Raw genomic sequence first — 23915 nt, 5'->3', positions numbered from 1 at the left:
ACACACACACACACACACACACACACACACACTCACACACACACACACACACACACACACACACACACACACACACACACACACACTTCCATTTGTGTCATTTCACATTGTCATCATTGCAGTATTACCAGTAAAACCAAATAAGAATCGTATTTGTTTGGTATTATTATTGGAAATATTTAATGTTAATTTATGCACGCCCCTGTGCGCTGATTGGACACGGGCGGCTGTAGCCCCGCCCCCGCAGTTCATGGCGGTCGGATCTCACACACACACGCGTGAAACACAGCAGAGGCACACACACACACACACTCTTCGCGAGTGTGTTCGTGATCTATGGATGATGGATGTGAAGGACTGAAGCGGAGTGATTCTGACTGCGTTTCATTCATTTAGGATCCACGCAGATGAGCAGAAACACACAGCAGACAACAGGTCAGACACACACACACACACACACACACACACACACACAACAAGTAACGCGAGTAACGTAATCAGGTCAGTTTTTCCAGGTAACTACAGTCGTAAAGTAACGCATTGGTTTTAATTGAGATGGAGATATCAGAGATACTTTATTCCCTGACCTCAGCTCTGTCAGAGAATCAGGAGTGAGTGTGAACATGATCTCACTGTAGTTCAGGAATACATGTCACATCACAGATTCAGTGTTCCTCAAATCAGTAAACACACACACACACACACACACACACAAACACACACACACACACACAAACACACACACACACACACACACACACGCGCACAAACACACACACACACACACACACACACACAAACACACACACAAACACACACACACACACACACACAGAGACACACACACACAGAGAGAGAGAAAGACACACACACACAAACGGACGCGCACACACACACACACACAGAGAGAAAGACACACACACACACACACACACACACACAGAGAGAAACACACACACACACACACTCACACTCAACGGTGCTTTCAGCCTGTGTGAATTGTGTCACATATACAACATGACAAAAATCTGTGTGTGTGTGTCCGTCTCTCTGTGTGTGTGTGTCTCTGTGTGTGTGTGTGTCTGTCTGTCTCTGTGTGTGTGTGTGTCTCTCTGTGTGAGAGTGTGTGTGTGTGTCTCTCTGTGTGAGAGTGTGTGTGTGTGTCTCTCTGTGTGAGAGTGTGTGTGTGGTTCTTGCTGAAAGCTGGTTTCTGTCAATGTTGTACAAGGTTAGTCCTGTACTCGTGTGAGTGTGTGTGTCGTGTGCTGTTTGTTTCCACACACACATCTGACTAGTTTATCATCCTGAAACTGAAATGACTCTGACATCAAAATCAAAAGAGAAAATATATTCCACGAATAGAACAAAGGCTGTATTTTTAAGTAGTAACATACTTAGCATTTTCTCAATATTTTCTGGATGGTGAAACACAGTCTCAGGAATGTAATGTTCCTGTACATCTCACTGTAGACTTTTTGTAATTCTCATCATTCTTAGCGGGATAATGCCCCCGAAATAATAACTTGGTCTTGTTTTGTAACTGTTTCAAGCCTGTATGAGCTGGACGAGGTCTTGGACACAGATATCAGTGTAGTTCTGTTGACTGTAGATCAGTGAAGCAGTGGTTTGTTCTGCTCTTATCCAGCTAGTTTCTGTAGTTTGACATGAAAACAGATGCTGATGATGATGATGATGATAATGATTCTAGAGCGAATTATAATCTGGAACATGAAGTCGTCTTCATGATTGCTAGTGACATGAATAACTCTCCTGGATATAATGGCCATTGCTCTCTAACTGTTTTTGTTCCTCTTGTGTAAGTTGTAGGGGTGTAACGATTCACTCGTTTTCTCGATGCATCGATTACAAACCCTGTCGATTCATATGCATCGATCTTGAAACATGATTTTTGAATCGTGTATCACTGATCTTGGACAGCAATCGATTCAAAATGCTAAGAATCGAATGAATCGCGATTTCTATAGCGATTCAATGCTTTCAAAATGTATACACATTAAATTACTACACGCATGAATTAATGGAGACCTTGAAGAGTGTTCGTGAATCGTGCCTCTTATCTGTCCTTCACACGCTCCACGGTTTACCGACTGAGACTGTCACAGGATTGCGCTCGCGCTCCGTTCATCTCTGACGCAGCTGACGTGTGATCTATAGGACTCGTGGCCAGTAATGCTAACGTGAAGTAGTTATACCTTTCTGTAGTTTGTCAATGGCTCTCTGCATCTTACCCACGGAGTTACCGGAGCCGTCGACAGCTGTATTTATTGCATGGACGGAGCAGAAATGTAAGTGTCTAAATCATACGCACAGATCCATTGAATGATAAATGTTTTTAAACAATGCGGATTTTTATTTTATTTATTTTTTTTATTTAACCTTTATTTAACCAGGAAGTCCCTTGAGATAGAATCTCTTTTTCGAGGGAGACCTGGCCAAGACGGCACACCAGTTACAATTTAAATACAAATACAACATAGTCAAGACAACCAAACAAGCATCACATAAAAAGGAACAGGTCACATATGGCAGTTACATTTTTGAGTTATATGGCATTTTAACATGGTCTTGAATTCATTTAATGGGACTAAAACATTTAGATGTAGCAAATTTTGCAGATTATTCCAAGACCATGGTGCAAAGTAAGAGAAGGCTTTCCTCCCCAGCTCAGTAAAAACCCTTGGAACCTGGTAAGAGAGCCACCTGGTGGAACGGAGATGAAAACTGCTGGAATTCTTCTTAAGAAGATTACTTAAATATGTCGGCAGTTTACCTAACATGGCCTTGTATAGAAAAATATGAAAATTAAGTTGTCTACGTAGACTTAGTGACGGCCAACCAATCAGTTCATACAACGTACAATGATGAGTACGGGAACCAGAGTTAGTTATAAAGCGCAGAGCACTGTGATACACAGAATCTAAAAAGTGGAGAGTACTAGAGGCAGCATGCATGTAGACAACATCACCATAGTCCAAAACACTCAAAAAGGTAGCCTGCACAAGTTTTTTTCTATCTAACAGGTTAAAACAAGCCTTATTCCTAAAAAAAAAACCCCAGTCTTACTTTCAGTTTTTTTACAAGCTTTTCAACATGAACTTTAAAAGAAAGTTTGTTGTCCAGCCAAAAACCTAAATACTTATATGATGTAACATTTTCAATTAACTCCCCATTTAGTGTGTTAATAGTTATATTATCTGGGGATTGGGAACGAGCCCTTGAAAACGTCATAAATTTGGTTTTCTTAGTATTTAGCACTAACTTAAGGCCATGTAGTGAGACTTGGAGCTGTTTAAAGGCTAATTGAAGGTAATTTATGGCTTGGCTCAATGAAGGGGCAACTGAATATATCACAGTATCATCTTTCCAATATTATTTATAAATATAGAAAATAAAATAGGGGCTAAAATCGAACCTTGAGGAACACCCTTGGAAATCTCTAAAAAGTCTGATTTAAGACCATCTATAGAAACACATTGCGTTCGTTCTGTAAGATAATTTTTGAACCAATTAATAGCTGTGTTTCCTATTCCAATATTACATAATCTATTTAGCAATAACTCATGGTCAACAGAGTCAAATGCCTTGGACAGATCCACAAATAAGGCAGCGCAATGTTGCTTTTTGTCCAAGGCATTTATAATGTCATTTAATAGCAACAAAGTTGCTGTAACAGTGCTGTGTCCAGCTCGAAAACCTGACTGTACATCAGTTAAAATGTCATGCTCTGCCAAATTCTTTTATTTGACAGTTTACTTGAGCTTCCAAAATGAACCGGATATACGAAGGAAACTTTTAAAATTAACCACAGCATTAACAACGACCTTGAAATAAGAGCACAAGATTTATCTGATATGCATGAAAGTAGCCTAGCGTTTGTTTCATTAGCAAACAGACATCTGGCGCGTTTTCTCTTTCTGAATCATTCGCTGATGGAGAGGAAAAGTTAAATAGAGATGAAGACGTTTTCACACTGAAAGAGACGCGATCTCGCTCTCATAGACGTGCCAGGCTATATCTGCAGCTAAACTGAATAAAAGCAGAATGAACTGATGAAACCCACATACAATTTATGAATGATGCAGTGCTAATTGACATTTATTACAGTACAGAAACTATAAAGTATATTTTCTACCTAATTCTGTGCAGAAAATGTAAATAATTGCTAATTAAATGTAGCCTAGTATATAAAACAATCATAAAATTGCCATTAGGAAAAAAATATCGATTACAAATGATAGATTATTGTCCAGCAGTGTATTTGATTTATTACAGCTAATTAAAAGTAATTAAAAAAGAAGATAATTCCTTGTAAAAAAAAAAATAATAATAATATGCTCCAGGGTCAAATATTATTCTGATTTCTGAAGATCATGTGACACTGAAGACTGGAGGAATGATGCTGAAAATACAGCGGAGCATCACAGAAATAAATTACACTTTAACACAGATTCACACAGAGAACAGTTATTATAAATTATAATAATATTTAACATTTTTACTGTATTTTTAAACAAATAAATGCAGCCCTGGTGAGCAGAAGAGACTCTTTCAGAAAAAGAATGGAACCGACCCTTATTCAGTTTTCAGCTTTCAAAAACAGACAGATAAATCTCTCCGGTTGTGCTCAATCTCTACGTGACTAATAGAGGAAGCAAATGAGCGAGTGTCACGGATCATGTGACTCCTCCGCTGACGATCAACACAGTGTCTGGAATGTGTGAGATATTTCAGATATACAGTGTGCAATCTCTGGCCTGCTTCATGATTCAGTGGAGCTGAGAGACTGAGGCTGATCTGAGATCAGGAGACATCAATGCTGCCGGACAACATTCCTCCGGACAGGAACAACTGCAGAATTCCTGCCTGAGACGCTTCATTCGTGTCCGGAGGGCCGAGAGAGCACACACACCATCATGCACAGGTAATCAGAGCCGCTTTACTACGGTACACCAGCCTTTAGTGCTGTAAATGATGTGTTTGTGGGGGGTAAACACGGGGTTAATGAGCGTTTGATTAATAAGTGACTGCAGATAAGAGATGCTTTCCCGCCAGACCGTCGTCATCATAAAGTTTGTTTGCTTTTGAAGAGTTAATATCTCAATATCTCAAAGCTCCGATCAAACTCTGTTTTTATTTCTACGACTTCATCCAAATCCAAAACACTGGCACGTGTTCAGACATCAGGAGCAGTATCACAAGAGTAAACCAAAGACTAAAACCAGAGAAATGAGGAAGTTTAGTTATCCAGAGCTAAACACCTCGGGTTCCTCAGAATCAGATTCATTACACATCAGAAAACTAATATTACACTGATTCAGCTTAGAAAAATGTTCATGTTTAATTCACGATAAATGTCTTGTTGAATTCAAGGTGTTTTCATAATTACTATTATTTTTGCTATTTCTTTTTTATGTTTTTGAATTTTTTTGGCGTTATGATAAGGTATATTTTAGTTTCTTATTTTGGTAGAACTAAGGAAAAAAAGCAAAATTGAGTTAAATGAACATATATATATATTTAAAAAACAAATTACAACTAAACGTTCAAAAAACTTGAAATGTGTCAATTTGAAAATACTTAATATTCCAAGGAAATACATCTTAACTAATAGAGAACTGAAAGCAACTCTTAGTTAACCTTACTTCACTAAAATAACTTAAAATATGTCCATTTTAAAGTTCATGCAACTTAGATTCACTTAAATTAAGTGAAACTATTTATATACAGTGTAGTGTAGGTGAAAAGTTCTATTGCATTATTTGTTAGACGTCATATATACAGTAATACCGTAGTATTCTTTGAAGAACCTTGTAAAATCATGTAAATTGTGACTTAAACCTTAAATACAGTGATATTTGAGTCAAGACGGACTGAAACAATGAACAGACCAGTTTTGGTGGATCAGAGGAAGTGTGTGTGTGTGTGTCAGTTACTCACACACACACACACACACACATGATGTTTGTGTGACTTCACCACAGTCACACGCTGCTTTGCATGAATGTGAGGAGACACATTTGACTGGTAAATCGTACCGTTGGCGTCCGCGTGAGATCTGGTGAACTTCAGGTGTTTTTGTTTCAGCACTGAATCTAAATCATGTGTGTGTGTGTGTGTGTTTGTGCTCATGTAATCTGATCCTCCTGCTCCGTGTGACGCATTATCTCTGTACTTTCTCTTCGCAGTGTTGCGTGATCTTGATTCATGACAGGTTTCTCTGATGCTCAGTGTCTGTTCTTGCGTTCTGTCTGAGAGCGTCATCACTGAGGCTAATAGGAAGTTGATGTTGTGGTATTGATTTCTGTGGGTGTGTTCAGGGTGATATAGATCATTATATAGCACATGCTTGACACTCAACAGGCTTTTCAATCGCTTGAGCCAGACAGGAAGCTTAAGGGCAGTGGACTTCCTCTCTGTAAAAGCACACTATCACACACACTGCCATTCAAAAGTTTGAGGGCTTTTTGTTTTGTGTGAGAGAAGTACTTTTATTTATCAGACTGGAGGAATGATGCTGAAAATCACAGAAACACATCACAGAAACACCGCGGTAAAAGCACAGCCACTAGTAATCGATGCATCCGTCTGATTTTGATTGAACCATTCTGATTTCTTCTGGTCATATTGATCTGAATGTGTCTGGTGCGTACGGATTGGGTTCAAAGCCTCTTCTGTGAGTCAAGCTCTTGAAAATGTCACACTGCACAATGAAGGAGAGTTTGTGGTTTGTGGAACATGCCGTTAGTCATCGCTCTTCATCTGACACTCTTAGTCATTACTGCTCCATTAGCTCCTCGAGCCGGCCGCTGCGAGCGCTGATATGAATCTTTAAGTCCAGAGCCGCTCTATCGATCTGTTTTCCAGCGTGTCCTGCAGCTAATGCTCCGCTGGAGTGCTGCGATCTGCTGATGGCAGTGAAGTGCTTGGGGTGAGCTGATTAAAGGTGCACTATTATGCCCCTTTTACTAGATGTGAAACAAGTCTCTGATGTCTCCAGAGTGTGTGTGTGTGTGTGTGTGAAGTTTTATCTCAAAATACCCCACAGATAATATTTTATAGCTTGTTGAAATTGCCACTTTTAGGGTTTGAGCCAAAACACGCCGTTTTTGTGTTTGTTCCTTTAAATGCAAATGAGCTGGTGCTCCCGCCTCCATTTCCAGAAGAGGGCGGAGCTTCAAGAGCTCATGCTCCAGCATACGACCAGTGTTACGGTTTAACGGCTGGTGACCCTGTTACTGACCTCACATTGCTTCCAAATAGGGATGTAACGATTCACTCAGTTTGATTCGATTCATGATTTTTGAAAATAAGATTTAATACAAATTATAAATTAAATGTGTCCTTTTATTATTGCTTGGACAAAACGCTGCACGTTTCTTTGTGGAATTCTAATATAGCACTTGCATATCATTGCTCTTTTAGTTGGTTTTGATTGCTTCTATTGTCCAAATTTGTAAGTTGCATTGGATAAAATTGGATCTATTAAATAATAATAAAATAAACAATATATTTATAATGTAAATGTAAATAACAAAACTAAATTTTAAAACAAGCCCCAAATCAAATAAAGTAACACAGCACTTGAAGGAAGCATAAGTGAAAACAGACAGAGACAATGGTAGCTTTAGCATTAGCCTTACAGAGAGCCAAGAAGCTCTTTTGGTAAACAAAATATGATGCATGATGCTTACTTTGTCTGGAGTCTGGATGTTTGTGCACGAAGCGTTGGTATCGATCCCTCTTTCAGAAGCACAACTCCAGCGCACTTGTGGAGAAACTGTTTATGATTTATTGGGATTATAAAACAATGAGTGGGTGGATTTGTACCATTAAAGGCTGTTTGTTGTCACACACTGAGACCTCACAACAACTGTGTTCAAACACCTTATAAAAGTGGTTTTTGCATTCTATGGCATCTTTAAATACAGTGTGTGTGGGGTGTTTAGGGTGGCTTTGGGTTCAGATTCCAGCTGTGTGATGCGTTTTAATCAACATTCCCTTTCCAGTCTGCACCAAAACACTCATGCATGTGCCATCTGATTGTCAAGTGACACTAATATTTAGTTGAAGAAGCATCTATAGTGCCAGAGCATCCGTTTTGTGTTTCTTCCTCATGAGGTTTGCTTTAGGGCTTTCCGATTTTAACAGTAATGGTTTGCCAAAACTGTAATGTTTTAAAATTGAGGAGTCAAGGTTTTGAAGAAACATATTAGTTTACGCTGCACTTGGAATTAAAACTTTCTTTAACCAGCTGGTTAATGAAGAGAATGTTACAATTCTCTCAGGTTTTATTTCCTGCCATATCTCACAGCTATAGTTTGATTCTGTTGAATTCTGACTCTGAAATGCTCGAAAGGTATTTTTAGACTCCAGATGGTTCTCTTTAAGACTTTTGGAGGAAAGCTGCCTGCATTCCTGATGGATTGATGTTGGTTTCTGTCACCCGGAGATTGAAAACAAACCTGTGAGCCAGTATTACACCAGCAGACGCTTGGCACAGTCCTTCTGATGAAATAAACGCCTGTTTCCATCAACATCAGAGATGGAGACGGTTTGATTGGATTAAATGCACGCCCTCCACAGCACCTTCAAGAGCTAGCCAAGTCGTATTTCATGCAAGTTCTGCAAAACTGACTTTTCTGACATACAACATGAATCTGAATGGCTTTAGAGTCTTCAGTCACGCTGAGGAATGAGCTCATGATTTCTGCGCCTCTCAAGCAGCTTCTCGGGTTCAAGCAACACATGTTTTGAGTTTAGTTTCCCTCAACGCTGACCTGTATTCATCACGGGGGGGCCTTCTAATGAGAGTTTACCTGATCAGATGCTCATGAATGTGATCTGCTTCCAGTATGAAGAGTTTATAGACTTATAATATCCTGTTCTTCTTCAGTGCCTTTGTTAGTCTGAACATGATTATTTTTAGTAAATACATATTTTGTAAAAAAAATAACAAAAACGACAAAATCATAAAAAAAGTGCTCAAATTTAAATGTAAACTTTTTTTCCTTTTTTTTTTTATAAAGTTCTGCCATTAGTCGAAGGTCTTTGTAAAGTGAACAAATATAGAAATAGAATTTTTAGTTGATTTAACAATGAAACTAGTTAATATGTAACCACATTCACAACCAATTTGACTTCAGTAATGTATTTCTGAATGAAACCGATAACTATATCTGTGTCTTTAAAATCAGAGAACAACCATTTCCTTTATGTAGAATAATTGCCCTTTTGCCTGAGATTTAATTTTCATGAACATTATATTGTTTCTATTTCTATATTAGTTTACAGTACAAAGACATTTGACTAATGTCAGAACTTTATAAAATATAACAAAAAATGTATTCTCTTTTTATTGTTAGGTTTTTTTAACGACGTCTTTTTTTCTCTTTTTTTTAAACGTCTTTAGTTTTTAAATTTTTTTAATTTTTAAGTTTTACATTGTATTTTATTTAAATTAAATTTGATTTAATTTCATACAATGAAAATGTTGTTTTAGTTTAAGAACCCTCACCCGATAATAACCCCGAATATAAATAGTCTGCTGTGATTTCATATAGAGTTTAAAACGAGTGAAAAATCTGCAGATGGAAAGGCGAGAAAGTAACATTTTAACAGCTGATTTTGTGAATTGTTTGTAAGATGATTAGAGCGATTGTAAAGCCAGATGTTTGCGCTGTGTCTCGTGCTGGATCGAGAGGAATGTTTGTTTAAGCTGAAGCAGTGGTGTTGGGAATGTTGTTGTTGTCATTAGCCACATCTGGAAGCACTTTCCCTGAATTAAACTCGTTTCTGTGTTTCAAAGTCTGAATGGGCAGAGATGAGCTTTAGGAAGAGCTGTAAACTGAGAAGACAATGGACAGTAATGACATGAAGAGGGGAGAGAGAGAGAGAGGTCAGGAAGAGCGAACAGTGGGCGGAGACACACACACACACACGGCTGGAGGAAATCCTCATCGGTCTCACTCTCCGTCTTTGAGGGTCGCCTAATCTTGTTCTCGTCCTGATGTCTCTCTGCAGAAAGCGCTGAGAGGTATGTGTGCTGTATTCAGTCCCAACAGGACCTGATGGAGAACAAGCTCTCAAATTCAGTTCTCTGGAGGTCCTCTGTGTTTGTGACTCTGTGGACTTATGGAGTTTGTACAGGACCTGATTGACGCCGTCAGCTGGATCCGTTTGTGTTCGGTTCTGCTTTCAATCAGACGTCTCCTGTCTTTTGGAGGTTGATAGTTTGAGTTTCCAAATCCTGATTCTGAACACACACCGTGAGTCTGATCTGCTGCAGTGTCTCACTTCTCATTGCTTTACCAGATTAACTGATATTTTGAACAGAATCGTAATCGTTTGCATTGTATTCTAAAGCGAATGAATGGGTAAATACGGCGATGTTTCAGAATAACACACACTGACAGCTTTGTGTGATTTGCGTCTGCTCCAGATATTGTTGTCTTGATTTGTTCATGTGGTTCAGAATGAGCAGGTTACCCATCAGGCCGTGCGGTTAACCGCTCTTTGTTCTGAAGGAATATCCTGTGTTAAACTCAGGTTAGTGATTGACTGCTGTATGTGGATCTCACACCTGAGATTGAGTTGTTTTCTGTGCTAATCAAAGTGATAATCAGATCATTTTTTTTTTTTTTTTTCATTGACTTTTTTGCATCTTTGCATTTTTTTGCATTGCCCTGAAGAAGATCTGTGTTGATATCAGACTCTGACTGTGAGCTGAAAGAGAAACAAGAGCGAGACCGATTTGTGAACCTGTTGTTCTGCGATCCTGCCGTTCCTGGCTCTGAAGGAACGCTTGAAAGAAGGACGCGACTGATTGCGATCTTCATGTTTTTCCAGCTGAAGGCTTGATGTGTGTAAATCGAGGCAGGGACCTTTGGAGACAGTTAAGCTCTTCATGTAACACAATTCAGGCTCCATCATGCGTGCCGCTGATCGATAACTTCCTCTAAATGACGCAGGTCCACTTCCTGGCCATCATCATCATCAGCTCCTGTAGCTTATCAATATTTGATAGAAACCCAGAGATGAAGCTCCTGTCTGTTTCAGATCTTCCTCGGTTTAGAGCGTCTCATCTCTAGATGTTTACTCGTGTGGACTCAATGATTTCTTTATGGAAGAGTTGAGATGATTCTCCCATCATTCAGCTCTATTCTCTAGCAGCATGATGAATAATGTCTTTAATCGAAAGGTAGCGCGACCCGGATCAAATCATGTTTCCTCACATGAGATTCAGACTGGACTGGCGTGTTGAGATCAGAATAAAGCGTGTTTGATCTCAGTAACTGTACTAAAGGTCAGAGATCCATGTGTTTGTACAGTAACTTTAAGCGTTTTATGAGCTGTTTTATTTTGCATTATTATTTTTTGTGAAAACTTTGCTAGTAATCAACATCGTAATCTTTATCCTCGTCTTTTCCCCTTATTTTTCCTTCCATTATCTTTTTCCTTTTCAGTTTAGTCCTTCTTTTCCGCTTTTATTTTCTCTTTTCTTCTTTCCCTATTTTTCTTTTCCATCACTTGCTTTGTTTTTCTTCTTTTCCCATTTTTCCCTTTCCTTTTCCTTTTTTTCCCTTTTTCTTTTCAATCTTTTGTCCATTTTTCTGTATTTTTCCCTTTTCTTTTTTTGTCCCTCATTTGTCCTTTATTTTTTTGTCCTTCCCATTCCTTCTTTTTCTTTTCTATCACTTACCTTTCTTCTTTTCCCATTTTCCTTCTTGTTTTTCCTTTTTCTTTTCTTTTTTTCCCCCTTTTCTCCCCTTCTTCTAGTTTTCTATTGTGTGAGGCTTCATTGTAAATCTGTTAGTTGGAGTCAGATTTCTCTCTGTTGAGTGACGGTGTGTGTGTGTGTGTGTGTGTCTGTGTGTGGTGTGTGTGGTGTGTGCGCGTGTGTGTGTGTAGTGTGTGCGCGTGTGTGTGTGTCTGTGTGTGGTGTGCGTGTGTGTGAGTGTGTGTGTGTGTGTGTGTCTGTGAGTGTGTGTGTGTGTGTGTGTGTGTGTGTGTGTGTGTGTGTCTGTGTGTGGTGTGTGCGCGTGTGTGTGTGTAGTGTGTGTGGTGTGCGCGCGTGTGTGTGTGTGTGTGTGTGGTGTGTGTGTGTGCGTGCGTGGTGTGTGTGTGGTGCGTGTGTGTCTGTGTGTGGTGTGTGTGTGTGTGGTGTGTGCGCGTGTGTGTGTGTGTGTGTGTGTCTGTGTGTGGTGTGTGTGTGTTGTGTGTGTGTGTGTGGTGTGTGCGCGTGTGTGTGTGTAGTGTGTGCGCGTGTGTGTGTGTCTGTGTGTGGTGTGCGTGTCTGTGAGTGTGTGTGTGTGTGTGTGTGTGTCTGTGAGTGTGTGTGTGTGTGTGTGTGTGTGTGTGGTGTGTGTGTGTGTGTGTCTGTGTGTGGTGTGTGTGTGTGTGGTGTGTGCGCGTGTGTGTGTGTAGTGTGTGCGCGTGTGTGTGAGTCTGTGTGTGGTGTTTGTGTGCGTGGTGTGTGTGTGTGTCTGTGTTTGGTGTGCGCGTGTGTGGTGTGTGCGCGTGTGTGGTGTGTGTGTGTGTGTGGTGTGTGTGTGTGTGTGTGTGGTGTGTGCGCGTGTGTGTGTGTGTGTGTGTGGTGTGTGCGCGTGTGTGGTGTGTGCGCGTGTGTGTGTGTGTGTGTGTGTGTGTGGTGTGTGCGTGTGCGCGCGTGTGTGTGTGTGTGTGTGGTGTGCGCGCGTGTGTGTGTGTGTGTGTGGTGTGTGTGTGTGCGTGCGTGGTGTGTGTGTGGTGCGTGTGTGTGTGCATGGAGTGTGTGTGGTGCGTGTGTCTGTGTGTGGTGTGCGTGGTGTGTGTGTGGTGCGTGTGTGTGTGCATGGTGTGTGTGTGTGTGTGTCAGCACCGTGTGCAGATGTATGTTTCTCTGTGTTTCTGCAGGAAAGCGACGTATCAGCGGATAGGCAGCATGAGTTTGTCTCCCTCTGCTCCGGAGCGCTGTGTGTCCCGGGAATCCATGGAGGACTACTGGAGTGAGATGAAGAACATCGAGGAGGAGCGTCAGGAAAGACCGGAGGAGCTGATGGAGCGGGCCAGCGGGGACGGTGCGCTCTCAAAACATGTTCCTGGAGCGACTAGTAAAACTTTAGACTCGTGTCTCTGGCGTGAAGGAGTCTAATTAGTGTGTGTTTGATGTTTCAGAGGCGGAGCTTGAGGAGGCGTGGCTGCAGGAGGCGGGGCTCTCCACACTGGTGACAGGAACACAGAGCGACGGTCCAGCAGAGGCTCTTCTCTCCACGCTCACACGCTCACAGGCCGCTATGGTGAAGAAACGGCTGGATAACTACACGCAGACGCTGCGCAAGAGGAACAGGCAGCCCATGAGACACGTGCGAGACGTCTTCTCCACACCCGACGCCTCGGTGAGCACAAAACGTTTTTTTTTAAGTCTATTCCAACTCGGATGGTTGTGTGGCAGGTCTGTGGTCTTGTTTCACAGGTGTGTTATTGGCTGTCGTGCAGCTGCTGCGGCCGTTTGTTCAGTGTGTGAATGCCTTTCAAAATAACCGTCCCACTGACAGAGCCTGGAATGAGCAGAGCCACACGAGGAAACCCCAGACGCGTTTAAAATTAGCCGGAGGAGACCGCAAAAATCATTCCTGCTGAGTTGACACACATCTGAGTTTGGATTCTTTCCTCATAAACGTCAAAAGATGAGTCGCAATGGAATTGATTGGATGTTGAGATGTGGGCGTGGCTCTCAAAAGTCTAATGCAAATGAACGTGAGATGCAAGGGTGGAGTTTAAGAAGACTAAATGATTGACACACCACAAACTATTTGAACATTAGCTTTAATGTTGGCACTCAATTTTAAAAAAATTGCTCTTTTTAAATTTTCTATTAACTTTTTTTTGAGCTTGTGATGTTTAATCAAAACACCGAAAGATCCAGTTATGATATTTTGGATGAAACGTTACGAGCTTAAAACATGAAAAAGTTAAACATGCATGAATAAATTGCAAGCGTTTAGAAAATCGAGTGACTTTACAGCTGATGTTGCAATAGTGTGTCACTTGTAGCTCAGATAGTACATCATGCTAACAACAAGAATGTGAGTTCAATTCCCAGATAACATGTTTATCTCAAATGCAGTGTAAATCATATGCATAAGTGCAATCTGTTTGTCTGAGCAATGGCAGCAGGTTCGACTGAACAGTGAGGGAATGGTGCAGTCTGAGGACGTGTGGTCAGTAAGCGGTCAGACAGGCGTTTGGAGGCTGAATCAGTCATGAGTCACGCTCAGCTGCTCCGACAGCTGAAATATCTGATTCTCTGATTGGATATGAAGGACAGACTCACTGGACCGAAATAGTCTAACAAACGTCCAGTGTTCAGCAGGACGTCGTCTGTATAGACATTAATACACACGCTGAGATGATTAATATCTGACATGTGGGACGTGATGAGCTTGATTTGTTCATCTGAGCGATTCTAAACGGATTATTGATTAATTGTCTTATCGTCCAACCACAATAATCTTAGTTTAGCATTCTTCGGAGGAAACATAAGTGTTTAAAGAAATGCCATCGAAGAATAAAAAAGAAAATAAATACTAAAACACTGTTACAAGGCTTTCATCATACGAACTGAAAATACGGCATTATAATAGATTATTTGACATTTTATATAATAATATAAGCAATTTATCACAGCATTTATGTAAATATTGACCTAATTTATCATTTTTTATTATGTGTGACCCCGGAGCACAAAACCAATTGAAATTGGGATTTAAACATCATCTGAAAGCTGAATAAATCATCTCTCCATTGATGTTCGGTTTGTTAGGAGGACAGTATTTGTCTGAGATACAACTATGTGACTTTAGACCTTTAGACTGCTTTTGTGCTGCAGGGACACATATGCGAAACCTATTACGCTTGCATTGTAAGTGCTGAACAAAACGGAATTAAATAGTTAATGACAGTTATTTATAATGCAACTAATTGCTCTTCTATTTGCAGCGGGGCATGTTGATTTCAGTGTTTGAGGTGTATAAACTCACTCAGATGGAACAGGGACGTGTTTATCTCATGAATCAGTGTGTGATGATGATGTGATTTTGTTTGATTTCTCTTACAGTCTGAACTGACGCCTCCGATTTCTCCAAACGGACAGATCGCTCCTAAACAGCCGCAGTGGAATCCACCTAAAGGTTGGACACCATTTTTAGATTATACACTTATTTTTACATGCATTCATTTAGAAGACGCACAAAAGAGACTGTACATGAAGCACATATGAGATACATTAGTTAACAAGAAGAAGCAACGCAGAAAAGAGAAGAACCGGATTGTTGTTTATTGTTTAAATAGAAGCTGTTATGGTTTTGGTTTCCATCAGAGCTCATGGAAATATCATTATCATTGGTGATTAAGGTGTTAGTCCTCGGCTTAGTTAATGTTTCGTTTGGTTTCTGTGTGTCCAGTGCCTCCGTCATGTCCAGCCGACACTAATGGCTCCAGCAGCGCTTCAGAGACCATCCTTCTGTCGTTTGACGTGGCGTATTCAGAAGCAGCTCGAGCTCATCGGAAAGGCCGTGAATGCCAAGACTGCAGGAGGATCCGTAAAGACGACAGAGATTTACCGGTGCGTTTGAGCCTCAATTATGTCTTAAATGTGCTTTTCAAACCGATTCCTCAAGTTGCTTCCAATCAAATTTTGAGTTTAGTATATAGCATATGTTTAGTTCATGTTTCTAGCTTTGGTTGGTAAGATGTTTTGATATATTTAGAAAGAATGCTTGATTTATTTGATTAAAAATTCAGTAAAATTCACTGTTTTCTGTGTGAATCTCTTTTAAAGTGTAATGTATTTCTGTGATGCTCCGCTGTATTTTCAGCATCATTCCTCCAGTCTTCAGTGTCACATGATCTTTAGAAATAATTGTGCTGTTTTCCTGAATTATAAATATCTTTACTGTCACTTTCGATCAATTTGAAATATTCTTGCTGAACAGATGTATTTATTTCTGTCAAACGAAAAAAAAATCTTCCTGAACACAGGAAAGAAAATTGTCCAGCTATCTCATGGGGTCTACATAATGCACCTTTTACAGGCAGTGTTTGTTCTGTTGCTTGAAACAAACAAACAGCATTTACTGAAAGCATCTTCCCTGGATAGTGAGCTCAGATCAGATGCTGCCGTCTAATGTGCTTTTGTGGTCTGCTCTTCAGAAATTTCAGATCATGAGGCCCAGACAGGGCGTGACGCTAGTGAGCGATCTGTCGTCTGAGGACCTCAAGAAGATCGGCTACATCTCCCTGATCGAGCTGACCACCTTCTACGACTTCCTGGGCATTGAGATGAAGAGGAGCCGCGTGGTGCGCAGTAAAGCACGAGGTGCGTGTCGCTCACATCCAGACTCAGAAACTGCAAAAAACTGGCTTTAAAATAGGTTGTTTTGTTCCCACAGACAGCAGAATACTATTACTACTGTAAACATCCATAAAACATGGTGTCACCGCAGTAAAAGTCCACAACAGCCATAGTATTACCATAGTAAACATCCAAAAACATGGCGTCACCGCAGTAAACGTCCACAACAACCGCAGTATTACCATAGTAAACATCCAAAAACATGGAGTCACCGCAGTAAAAGTCCACAACAACCGCAGTATTACCATAGTAAACATCCAAAAACATGGAGTCACCGCAGTAAAAGTCCACAACAGCCATAGTATTACCATAGTAAACATCCAAAAACATGGAGTCACCGCAGTAAAAGTCCACAACAACCGCAGTATTACCATAGTAAGCATCCAAAAACATGGAGTCACCGCAGTAAAAGTCCACAACAACCATAGTATTACCATAGTAAACATCCAAAAACATGGAGTCACCGCAGTAAACGTCCACAACAACCGCAGTATTACCATAGTAAACATCCAAAAACATGGAGTCACCGCAGTAAAATTCCACAACAGCCATAGTATTACCATAGTAAACATCCAAAAACATGGAGTCACCGCAGTAAAAGTCCACAACAACCGCAGTATTACCATAGTAAGCATCCAAAAACATGGAGTCACCGCAGTAAAAGTCCACAACAACCATAGTATTACCATAGTAAACATCCAAAAACATGGAGTCACCGCAGTAAAAGTCCACAACAACCATAGTATTACCATAGTAAACATCCAAAAACATGGAGTCACCGCAGTAAAAGTCCACAACAACCATAGTATTACCATAGTAAACATCCAAAAACATGGAGTCACCGCAGTAAAAGTCAACAACAACCATAGTATTACCATAGTAAACATCCATAAAACATGGAGTCACCGCAGTAAAAGTCCACAACAACCGCAGTATTAACATAGTAAACATCCATAAAACATGGAGTCACCGCAGTAAAAGTCCACAACAACCATAGTATTACCATAGTAAACATCCAAAAACATGGAGTCGCCGCGGTAAAAGTTCACAACAACCATAGCATTAACATAGTAAACATCCAAAAACATGGAGTCGCCGCGGTAAAAGTCCACAACAACCGCAGTATTAACATAGTAAACATCCAAAAACATGGAGTCACCGGGGTAAAAGTCCACAACAACCATAGTATTACCATAGTAAACATCCAAAAACATGGTGTCGCCGCGGTAAAAGTCCACAACAACCATAGTATTACCATAGTAAACATCCAAAAACATGGAGTCACCGCAGTAAAAGTCCACAACAACCATAGTATTACCATAGTAAACATCCAAAAACATGGTGTCGACGCAGTAAAATCCACAACAACCGCAGTATTACCATAGTAAACATCCAAAAACATGGAGTCACCGCGGTAAAAGTCTACAACAACCATAGTATTACCATAGTAAACATCCAAAAACATGGAGTCACCGCAGTAAAAGTCCACAACAACCATAGTATTACCATAGTAAACATCCAAAAACATGGTGTCGACGCAGTAAAATCCACAACAACCGCAGTATTACCATAGTAAACATCCAAAAACATGAAGTCACCGCAGTAAAAATCCACAACAACAGCAGTATTAACATAGTAAACATCCAAAAACATGGAGTCACCGCAGTAAAAGTCCACAATAACCGCAGTATTAACATAGTAAACATCCAAAAACATGGAGTCACCGCAGTAAAAGTCCACAACAACCACAGTATTAACGTAGTAAACATCCAAAAACATGGTGTCACCGCAGTAAAATCCACAACAACCGCAGTATTACCATAGTAAATTTCCAAAAATAGTGCTTCCATTGTGAATATCCAGAAAATATAGTATTACCATAGTTAATGTCCATAAACATGGTGTTACTACCACAGTAATTGTGCACAAAACATGGTGTTACGATTGTAAATGTTCATAAAACATGGTTGGTGTTATATTGACACTCACAGTCAAACAAACAGTTTATTTGACACAAAAGTAGCAATTCGCTCTTACAACTTTCTTGTCAAGGATAACACAATAAAGTTGCATTAACTTATTTCCACTGTGGTCCTTTAACTGGTTGTAAATGGTGTTGTTTTGTTCCTACAGACAGCGGCATATTCGGCGTTCCTCTCACTACGTTGCTGGAAAACGACCAGAAGAAATACCCCGGTTCCAGAGTTCCTCTGGTTTTCAAGAAGGTACGTTCATCTTTCCTTCTTTGGTTGTTAGAAACGAGGCTGGAATGTTGTGATCGAGATTGTGAGTGCTGGCTTTTCTGGAAAATTCCCAGTCAGCACTTCTCAGGGCTCAGATACTCGTCCCTCCCGTATCCTTGGACGGAGCCACGGTGCGCTATCTCACATTATCCTGACCCCACGGCCCACGCTCGTCTCCGTTACAGAGGATTTCCAAAAAAACAAAGGCGGTGGCCAGAAGTGCTCTGGTTTGTTTTACTCGCCTGTGTTGACCTCGATGCCTCTGTGTTAAGTGGAATGATGGAGGCCGTCTATTGTTTCACTGGAGAGAGATTTACTGAGGAAACACTTAGAAACATAGAGACGGAGGATTAAAATAGATGCTTTAATAAACCTTGAGCAGTGAATCACTGACCCTCAGATTCTTCCAGCATTGCAACACCGTCAGTATTTGTGTTGGTAACTCGAAGCTGACGGGAAGATACCGAGACCCCCAGCTGGTAGAAACCCCCCACACACAGCTGTGTTCTGAACTGAGTCTGACGCTCTTATCAATGACTGATAAAGACTCTGGAATCTCAATCAGCTCTGCCAGAGAACAACAGCACACAGACACCGTTCTGCTGCTGTTTACATGCAAATCCAAGCTACTTCAAAACAATACTGTGGTATTACCATGGTACATATTCAAAAAACATGGTTTTACCATTGTAAATGACTGGAAAACATGGTGTTAACTTGGTAATGTCCACAAAGCATGGTGATAGCACAGTAAATAGCCAAAAAAAAGTGTTACTGTAGTAAATGTCCAGAAAACATGGTGTCACCATGGTAAATGTTCGTAAAACATGGTGTTGGACTACTACATTTCCAGAAGATGGTGTTACCATAGTAAATATCCAAAAAACATGGTGTTACCATAGTAAATATAAAAAAACATGGTGTTACTGTAGTAAATGTCCAGAAGACATGGTGTTACCATAGTAAATATCCAAAAACATGGGGTTACCATAGTAAATATTTAAAAAACATGGGGTAACCATAGTAAACATCCAAAAAACATGGTCTTACAGTAGTAAACATCCAAAAAACATGGTGTTACCGTAGTAAATGTCCAGAAAACATGGTGTTACTGTAGTAAATGTCCAGAAAACATGGTGTCACCATGGTAAATGTTCGTAAAACATGGTGTTGGACTACTACATTTCCAGAAGATATGGTGTTACCATAGTAAACATCCAAAAAACATGGTGTTACCATAGTAAATATCCAAAAGACATGGTGTTACCATAGTAAATATCCAAAAAACATGGTGTTACTGTAGTAAATGTCCAGAAAACATGGTGTTACCATGGTAAACGTTTGTAAAACATGGTGTTGGAGTACTACATTTTAAGAAAACATGATGTTACCATGGTAAATGTTCATAAAACACTGTGTTTGAGTACTAAATTTCCAGGTGTTACCATAGTAAATATTCAGAAAACATGGTGACGCCGTAGAAAACATGCTGCAATTGTGAATATCCAGAAAATATGGTGTTACCATAGTGAAAGCCATGCTAATACCCAGCATGTGTGTTTCTGAATCTCGTGATGATGGTGTTTGTGTTTTCAGTTGTTGTCTAAACTGGAGCAGACAGGCTTACAGACGGAGGGGATTCTCAGGGTTCCAGGATCAGCGTCCAGAGTGAAGGTAAATAGATCCAGATCTACACTTCATTGTAATTGAGGGGAAGCTGGTGCTCATGATGTTGGTTTCTGTGTTTGTCCTCCTCAGCATCTGCGTCAGGAGCTGGAGCTGAAGTTCTACGAGGATCATTTCGACTGGGATCAGGTGCGTCAGAACGACGCGGCCGGTCTGTTGAAGATGTTCATCCGTGAGCTGCCGTCTCCTCTGCTGACCCAACAGCACCTGCCGGCGTTCACAGCCGCTCAGAGTGAGTCTGGACATCCACACCTGCGTCTCTTCACTGACCGTTCAGTGTCACGTCTCTCATCTCTCTGTCTGTCCATCTGTCAGGTATCTCATCACTCAAACATCAGATTCAAGCTCTTCATCTTCTCATTTTGCTGCTTCCTGAAGCCAACAGAGACACACTGAAGGTCTGTTCATCTCAAAACTAAATAACTGTACTTTAAGGCAACAGTTCTCAAGCTTCTCAAAGACAATATCTGAACACCCTCCGAGATATTTAAAACTTTTTATTTAGAGAAACTAGGTGCAGTGATATTTAAATAAATACATAATATTTGAATAAATAAATGTAATAATTTCTGTAACTGTATAATTTTTACGTTTATTATAGTTAAACGTTAAACTTAAACTCAAACTATTAAAAAATATTTTACTTGAAGAAAAAAAAGTTAACTGAAATAAAATATAAATAAATTAGTTATTTTAAGCTAGTTGCCAAAGCATCAATTAGAATTTTCCTCTCGTTACTTGATGTACTAAAATAACTAAAACTGAAATAAAAATAAAAATTACATTTAAAGTAATTAAATAATAATAAACAAGATTTATGATGGTGGCTCAGATCTTTTTAGCTGTTTTAGTCTATTTAAACCTTGCTTCAAGTCATTTTGAGCCATCTTTTGGCCCCCTTGGAAGTGCGCTGAGGGCCCTTGTGGCTCCCGGACCCCTGATTGAGAAAGATTTGTCTTCAGAGAGGAGTCAAAACCTGCCAAAACCTCCATCTAGGGATGTCCTCGCGTGAAACGCAGGTGGTTTTCTCAGCTTGTAGGATTTATAATTGCCTGCGTTTGGAATGTCCCTGTTTAGATAGTTGAGTAAACACGTGTGGTGAAGTATTCAGATGAAGCTGTTGAACCGGTCGGACAGGTGGGATAAATCTGTGATGACACATCAGTCTCACCGGCACCAGAATACAGAATCAGGCTGGTCTGACGTCATTCGTTTGGTGCACGTATTCTCATGTGGAGATCCAGCGCTGATTCAGTTTCATCTGTGTGCTGAAATCAGCTGAAATACAGTGCAGCAGAGCGTGACGCCAGCAACGCCAAGGTCACGGTTCAACTCCCATGAAACGAATAAACACTGAATACAACGAGAGTCGAATGAATGCGTGTAAACATGAGCGTTTCCAGTGAAGTCACACGGCACTTCCTGTTTGGAGTTTGTCAGAATTTCCTCTCTAGTAATATAAAACCAAACCAGGTGGCTGCTGTTTGTTGACTGTACGGTGTTTGTTCTCAGGCTCTTCTGGAGTTCCTCAGAAAGGTGGTGGCGTACGAGGAGAAGAACCGCATGAGTCTGTGGAACGTCTCTATGATCGTGGCACCGAACCTCTTCACGTTCCGTGGGAAGAACGTCAAGCAGGAGGAGATGCATGGTGCGGTCGCTGCGGCCCAGCTCGTGCGACTCCTCATTACCCATCAGGACCTGCTGTGGACGGTGAGAACCAGTGACCTCATCGGCTGCGCTCATGAATATTAATGAGGTGTCTAAGCTGATTGGCTGACATCTGTAAACAGGTGATGTTCAGATGTGACTGATGTTTGTCCACTCTTCATATCCACAGGTCCCGTGTTTTCTGATCTGCCAGGTCAGGAAAATGAACGAAGCCGCCACGGGCAAGAAAACACCGACTTCAGAGAAGAGCAAGCTCAGGCTGCTGAAGAGATGGAACATGGATAAGGAGCGCGAGCGCAGTGAAGTGAGTGCTCATGGGATTTAAGCGGTTCAGATGAGGAATCTACAGGGGTTCATCAGATGATGAATTAATATTACTTATTAAAAATAATAGCAGATTCAAATGCGCTGTTAAGAGCGCGTTCACACGGAACACGTTTCTGATTTGAAAAATGCGAGACGCGGGAAAAGAACAAGGTCTCCAGACGCGCTCAAACCTTCGTCTAGCGCGTGTTCACATAGAAAAACAACTGATACGCAGCATGGTGAATGAAAAACAAGTGTGAACAGCCGCTAAAGAGTTAAATAACAAATACTAATTAACTTCAGTTCACTTTACATAAGAAGCAGTAATGATGGCTTGGACTTCTTGAAGTAATTATTACAGGGTTAAGAGTATCACTAAGTAGATAATTAAGAGAGAGAGAGAGTGTGTTGTTACCTGTGTCTATATTCTCCAGGTAAACATTCAAGGTTAATAAAATCACTTCACCGTGTTCCCTGAGGAAATCTTTGTCGTTTGATTCTTCCAACGGTTAAAAAGGTTTAAACATAAAGCGCGGTGAAGTGGCGCGTAATTTAATCCAGTGTTTCCACAGCGACACGTCGCTCGACGGTTATGGTGGAATTATGAAAATAATGAAATAATAGCGTGAATCACTTGTTTTGTCCCTAATTTCTGAGTGAATCTGAGTCTGTCTTTAAGATTTGGCGCCATCTCCTGGCGTAACAATGGCGGACCTGTCCGCGGACTGATACAAACGGTGATTACTGGAACTAACTAACTGTCCGTTTTCCTCAGGTCACGGACCTTCGTGACGGCGTCATCAGAGTTCACGCGCCGCTCCATGCCAAGGTTTCCATGGCGATTCAGCTGAGCGCCGAGATGAAGGCCAGAGACATAATGGCACGCTTCGACGTCGAGAACGGGTGAGTGAACGAACGACGCATTAACACCGAGGTCACGTGACTGAACCGACGTTAACCGATGAATGTCGATTACAGGCGCGGGTCACGTGGTGCCACTCGAAGACAGAGACAGTATCTGTTCGAGATCGGAGGAAACATCGGTGAGTTCAACATCAATCAATTACATATTTATATTTAGTTGCTATTTGTAAGAGTAATTTAAGAGTGAACTGGAGTTATTTTTATAATACATTTCTATTTTGGAATTTTCTGTTTTCACTCTAATTTGAATGTTTTAGTAAATTTCCCCTTTTGTCATGTTTATGTCTAGTTTTATTAATGTTTTATTAATGTTTACTAAAGAAAAATGTCTGTAAAGAACAGACGATAGAGATGACTTTTAAAGAAGACTTTAAAAGTTTTAAAGCTGAAGTTCAAATTGACATAAATCAAAATTATGATAAGTCATAAAAAGTAGAAATTGAAATGCTAAGCCACAATTATGCATAAAAGTCGAAATCAAAAAAAAAAATCTAAATGATGTTTTTGAGTACAAGTTTTTTTAAGTCAACTTTTTGTAATAATTTTTACTTTTAATGTTATAATTTCACATTTTATCAATTGACTTGTTATATTTTAAACTTTTCATCTCATAGTTATGACCTTTAATCGTTTATGAATCATTAGATTTTGGTTGTCTGATTATTAAACGGACAGTG

At 40.4% G+C, this 23915-nt stretch overlaps 1 protein-coding gene across 5 annotated transcripts in view; it reads left to right on the top strand.

Moving 5' to 3' along the window:
• Positions 1-281: 281 nt before the first annotated feature.
• arhgap28 (Rho GTPase activating protein 28) overlaps positions 282-23915 on the top strand; it is a 24357-nt gene continuing 723 nt past the window's right edge. The window contains exons 1-15 of one of the 5 annotated variants that reach the window (XM_059535490.1): positions 292-435; positions 4792-4942; positions 12913-13076; positions 13174-13394; positions 15116-15188; positions 15462-15622; positions 16210-16375; positions 18545-18636; positions 20251-20328; positions 20413-20572; positions 20656-20738; positions 21853-22050; positions 22178-22312; positions 23090-23217; positions 23293-23357. In XM_059535490.1, coding sequence (XP_059391473.1) covers positions 4935-4942; positions 12913-13076; positions 13174-13394; positions 15116-15188; positions 15462-15622; positions 16210-16375; positions 18545-18636; positions 20251-20328; positions 20413-20572; positions 20656-20738; positions 21853-22050; positions 22178-22312; positions 23090-23217; positions 23293-23357 — 1732 coding nt within the window. In that variant the 5' untranslated portion in view covers positions 292-435; positions 4792-4934. Of the gene's footprint in view, positions 436-4703; positions 4943-9943; positions 10055-10091; positions 10287-12912; positions 13077-13173; positions 13395-15115; positions 15189-15461; positions 15623-16209; positions 16376-18544; positions 18637-20250; positions 20329-20412; positions 20573-20655; positions 20739-21852; positions 22051-22177; positions 22313-23089; positions 23218-23292; positions 23358-23915 lie in introns of those variants that run through there. The other 4 variants (XM_059535491.1, XM_059535489.1, XM_059535492.1 and 1 more) reach the window with 4 other exon arrangements.

The sequence above is a fragment of the Carassius carassius genome, chromosome 42 (assembly GCF_963082965.1).
Source record: "Carassius carassius chromosome 42, fCarCar2.1, whole genome shotgun sequence".
NCBI classification, from domain to species: domain Eukaryota; kingdom Metazoa; phylum Chordata; class Actinopteri; order Cypriniformes; family Cyprinidae; genus Carassius; species Carassius carassius.
This window is presented reverse-complemented; position numbering and strand designations above follow the sequence as displayed.